The 6,106-nt window shown below is 27.7% G+C and overlaps 1 protein-coding gene across 1 annotated transcript in view; it reads left to right on the forward strand.

The window, feature by feature from the left end:
- The window catches only part of cwo (transcription factor cwo), a 104,582-nt gene extending 98,712 nt beyond the window's left edge, over positions 1–5,870 (forward strand). The window contains exon 7 of the mRNA XM_075379452.1: positions 2,381–5,870. Within this exon, the coding sequence (XP_075235567.1) occupies positions 2,381–3,019 (639 nt within the window). The 3' untranslated portion in view covers positions 3,020–5,870. The remainder of the gene's footprint in view (positions 1–2,380) is intronic.
- The last annotated feature ends 236 nt before the right edge of the window (positions 5,871–6,106 follow it).

Here is a 6,106-nt window from a genome sequence, read left to right on the forward strand (position 1 = left end):
CTAGCATAAAAAATAGTAGAATTATTAACAACAATCCTAATATTTATATTAAGTAGGGTATTTATAAAAAAAAGCATTGTAAAAATAATTGATATAGGAATAACAAAGACTTAAAAAAAGATGCTTTCAGAAACACTTACAAGCATATAAACACAATAAACTAAATTTAAATGTGTTAATTCATTATAGAAATTAATACATATTTACAAGAATAGAGAGAACAAGTCATTATTAGAAATCAGCAATAAAAGATTTAAATTTCTTACATTATAAATATAACAAAATACAGCACTGAAAATGAAATTAATGAGCAAGTAAGATTTAAACATGTTGATTGGTCGCGTTACAGAAATAATAATAATATATTTAATTGAAATTATTCACACAATATCAAGAGTGGCACCACATTGAAACATAAACGTATGCCTTTGAGCAGAGCTGAAAAGTGAAACTAACATAAAAAATGTTAACTCACAGCAATCAAATAATAAAGATATCCAATAAGGATGACTTTCATAGGCAGCAGTCAACCTTATATCATTTTCTATTTAAATTATTTATGTTTCATTAAGAAAAAAACCATTATCTAACAGCAACAGAAGAAATTGTAATGTCTTTCTCCACTTATCTAAATTACAGTTGTGTTCTGATAATGAATTTCATGTTAAAATCATGATAAAAATGTTCATGTTAAAAGTTCATATTTGTCTTTAGCTTTTCTTTGAATGGCAAATGGCATAACTTTATATTTGGTGTATGCTATTGATATCATTTTGATATTCAAATTATTTTTCATAAAAATTTAGGCAATTTATTTGGAAAACTTGGGTAAAAAATAATAAATACTAATTCAAACTTTTTAAGTAATTTCTTTATATACCTTTACTTATTTTTTCAATGAATTTTCACAGGAATTTCACCTTATGTACAAAAGGGACTAGGAAAGTTTTACAATATGATTTCAAAGAAAACCTGCCATGTTTCATCAGAGATCTTGGTACACTCACCCCAAGCCATTATGTCATCATCACTTGTAAAATGCCCTTCTTCAGTCTGTTCTTCACTTGGGGAACAGCAATCAGCAGTCACACAGTTTTATTCCAAAGGTGGCCAAATACTCAGAGCAAACTTTGAAGTGTGCTGGAGCATTGTCACAGTCACAGTGAAGAAACAATCTCTCCATCCTTGAGTTTTGGCACAGCTTCTTAAGAGCTTTGACAACTTTAGGCAGGCATTCCTTGGTATACCACTTCCTTGTAACTGTCTTCTGTAATTCTAACACAACTTGCTCTAAAATTCCTCTCACACTAAAAAATACAGCCACCATTCTCTTTTTCACTAATCTGGATTTTCCAACAACCGTGGGGGACTCCTTACCTTCAAATTCCCACACATTGTTCTGAGCCTTGGTCATAATAGTGCATCGGAGTTTCATCATCTGTCACATACTGTTCACATTGAGAGAGTTCCTATTTTCAAACTTTTGCAGCAGTTCATAGCACCATGAAACAACATGCCATTCAGTTTGATTGTCAGTCAAATTATATAGCATCCAAAGGGAAAGTTTTCTAACTTGAAGATGATCTCACAGAATAATATAAATGCTGATACATGCCTAAGGACACCCCTACTTGATGTTAGATCACATGCCTGTCTGTCTCAACTATTTTTCATACTACAATGTTTCCCTCAGTCACATGCAAAGATGGTCGAGGCCAAAATTTCCTCTTTCAAACTCTTGGTAACACCTAAATACCTCTCATTGACAATATCAACACTTAACCCTCATGCATTGAATGATATTCAGTTTTGAATATTATGATTACATCACTCTTACATCGCAGATTAAAAGAAAATGACACAAAGACATTGACTAGGGCAGCTACAGTGCACTAACTTGTAACCACCTGTAATGATCCATTCCATCATATTGCAAAACTTTCCTGGTGTCCTTTGTACATTGCATTTGAGCAGTATTTAAAAAATAGCAAAAATTAAAATAAAACAAAGTTTCTATTTTTTTTTTTTTTTTTTTTAATTGAAATTATAAAAAATTTATCAATTATTTTTAAATTCGGATTTCTTGAAGTTGGTGCTAAATTAGTTGTGTTTAACTTGAAACATAATAGTTGTGTTTTCACTTAAAATGGTTGTTGCTAAAAGTATTAGTTTCTAGTTCTTAGTTTAGTTTTTTGAAACTTGTTCAATTTTTATTTAAGGTTTATTTTACTATTAATTCTGTTATCAGTCTAAATATTTTTATTAATTCATTATCTTACTGTTATGTTGAATTATTTCCTTAAATCACAAATATATATATATTAAATATAAATTATATTTATACAGAGCTACTTTTGAATTTATTTTGTAATTTTCACAGTTGGCGGTAGATTCACAATCACCTTCAACAACTGCTGTTATTGGCTCAACGTTATCAAATGATAGTCACTCGTCATCTGGAACTCTTTATAAATTTAAGAATAATATAAAACAACGGTTTAGTGCTGAACATCCTGAACGTAGTGTTATTAGTATAAATAGAACTACTACAGATTCACCAGCACGCGGTAATAAACGTAGACATTCAACAGATTTACAGCAATCGCAAATGCAGACACAACAACCACATCAACCGCAACAACTGAGTAGTGAAGCTGGTACACCACCACCTTCTCAACTATCATCTAGTTTACCAGGAAAATATAACTCATTGCCGAGTGTACCAATATTTGCATTACATTCTAAGGGTTCTTATTACATACCACTGACTGTAGATTATGATATTTTAGCGCCGTATGTTGGTGACATTTTACTTGAATCACATCAAACTAATCTATCTTCGGTCGTTTTACATCCAGTTACAATATCGGTTAATTTTCATCATCATCCTCAAAAACTGCCATTATATTCATCGATACCGATGATTGCACCTAATGGATGGAACAATCAAAATGGTGTTACATCAAATGATTTTTTACCATTACCTAAATGGGCATCTTGCACATCTGAAAGAAGTTAAAATTAAAATTTATGTACTTTTTATGGGTGATTTTTTTTTAAATACATATTAAATTATAACATACTAATTTAAACAGTGATAATGAATATTAATTTTTTATCAAAATTATTAATTCTTTTAAGATTTTTTTAAGATACTTAAAGATTTAATTATTTTTTTAAATTAAAGATGTGAATATACATTGTCGTTTAAAATTATTTTTCAATTTTACTTAAAATAATGATGTACAGGATATTTTACAATGCTACTGGATCAAGAAATCAGATTTTATTAATATTGTTTATAGATTCTTTGCAGGTTTTTTTTTTACTATGAACTTTTAATTAAATTATATATCTAAATATATATGTATATGTTACGAATAAAGTAAAAAATTCATCACCTTTTGAGACATAGAGATGAAAACAACCAGGAATTTGATGAATTATGGAATTCATGAGTATAATAAAAACATAACTAACAATTTTCAAGAAGAATAAAAAACAGCATAAATTTTAATGTAGCCCGATTATAATCTTGTAGGGAACACAAAATTACCATACAATTTTATTTATACTTTCGCAGCTGGAAGTGTGTGTAAATTATACAATTTTTAAACTGACAAACATATATATACAAAGTCAGTTACAAGGTATTTAAATAATTGTTAAGCATGCTGCACACTTTAGAAAGAACATAAACCAAAAATATAAAAAAATAACATGTGTGTATATATATATATATATATAAATGTAAAAAAATAACATGTGTATTTATACACATATATATATATTACATTAAAAAGTTCTTTTTCTTATTTTGGGAAGAAGTCATATCATAGTACTGTTAATTAAGCCAATTTGGGATATTTTTTGTCTCTCTGGAAATTTTATTTCCAGAGACTGTCATGTCTTCTCTTGTTTATTTTGTTCAGTCTCCATGTAATACATTGTCAGTTCCAGACCTGCAGTGATGCATTTTTTAAAATTATAACGTAAAATATTCTTAAACATTCATAACTATGACAGATTACATCATTTATAAGATCTTGTGTTTTACCTGAATAATATAATTTATTTAATGACATACATATGTAAACAAAATTAAGATAATGAGATAGAGTATATTGCTTTGTTAACTTTATGTATGTATATGATTACACTCACACATACAAATACAACCCCCCCCCCCCTACACACACACCATACTCAGATATTGGCAAATTGTGGAAGATACAAATGATTACTAAGCTCCAACCATTTTTTGATGCTTTTCAAACATCTGTATTTTATTTATTAATTAAATATAAATTCGTTACTGATATTAATTAAAACCTTTTTCAGTGTCATGTTTAATTCAGTATCATCAGTAGCATTTCTTAAAATAAATATATATAAATTGACTCTTTGTTTTCTGTTAAAAGAACTGATATATATTTTTGTTAAATGATGCATATTTTACAAAAATGTATTATGCTTTTTATTATATTTTATTTGATAATTTATTTTTACTTTTAATATGATTAAAACTGCAATTTAAAACCAGATATTTTAAATCTGATTACAGATTATTAAATATATAAACTGATGCTCCCTTTTAATTAAAAATACATAAACTTTAAATAATCACAAGAAATACAGATACTGCTAGGATAAATGAACACTTTGAAAAACAGAAAAAAATGAGTTAAAAATTGCTGCGGTGAGGTAGCCACAGATACTTTAACAACAGCACTGACCTTTCAAGTAACCTTACTATATTCAAGTTACTATTCAAGTAGTGGCACAAAATAACTAACCCAAGCTACCTGAGCCTGAATAATAGCAATATATTCAATTCCTTAATGGAACTGAAAATAGACATTTGATGCATCAACACATCTGTCCCTTGGCAGAGTTCAATATAATGCTTCAACAAGTCATTAGTGCTCAACATGTTAAAGACCTTTTCATACAATATGTCAAAATAAATACAACCAAGCTGATAAAGAAGTTAATTTAGGTATTCCTCAGGGAACTACCTTTGTACCTCTGTTTTTTTTTATTATAGATGTAAATAGATTATTTTCACTGCTATTTAACATATTACATATCGTGTTGGAATGATTGTTATGGTACACTGTTGGGAAGAGGTTTGTTTAATACTTTGTAAACAATATATTTAGATACTGTAAGTTCTTGGATGTATCATCTATTAAACCTAGCAAAAGCAAGTGTATAGTTTTATCAGTAATTATAAGGTTTAACTTTGCTTTCTCAACTTATTTTGATACTCAACAGTACTTTGTTAATGAAAAATAAGTGTTAAATACCTAGATGTTTATATAAGGTGACAGATAGAAGATTATAGATAGAGAAATATATTTTAAATTAATTTATAGCAAATTTTATCAAAGAACAAAATATTTTTTATATATAGGTGCTTTGTTGAATAACTCTCCAATTTATTATATTCTTGAGTTTTGCTGAGGGAAATCTGATTAACAAGATGAATCAGTTATACAGGCTACAAAGTAGAATACTGATAATTATTGGAAATTAATATGGTAAAACAATTACACCTTTACAATTTTTTTTTCATTTGGAAGCAGTTATGTATAAGTTGATAAGCAGTATAAGTTGAGTTGAAAGAGTAATATGAGAGCAGCAAAAACTTCACTAAAAATAAAATTTTAATCTCGATTAGAAATAACTTAGAAGTACTGAATAGTATAATAAGTATAATGCAAAAATAAACAGTCAATAAACTGCCACACAATTTAAAAAGTTAAGTATTAAAAAGAAACTACAAGGCATCGCATATTAAGGAATAGATTACTAAAATTTTAAAAATATAATATTACTCTCAAACCTGAAAAAAAAAAGTTTAAAAATGTTTTCTACATATCTATTGTGAGAAAATATTAATTTATTATATGAATTACTTTATTTTTAAAACCTAAGCACATAATGGAACCTGCTGTAGAAAAATTTAGTATCTACTATAAACAGCAGGTGCATTTTTGTATGTGTGTACTATAAAAACTGGTAAATAAATAGATGTGTATATATTTTAAATTACCTACATTTTGGGTGTAGGTTGCTTAATTTTAACAATTGCTTTATCACA

The sequence above is a fragment of the Lycorma delicatula genome, chromosome 12 (genome assembly GCF_047948215.1).
Source record: "Lycorma delicatula isolate Av1 chromosome 12, ASM4794821v1, whole genome shotgun sequence".
In the NCBI taxonomy this organism is placed as follows: domain Eukaryota; kingdom Metazoa; phylum Arthropoda; class Insecta; order Hemiptera; family Fulgoridae; genus Lycorma; species Lycorma delicatula.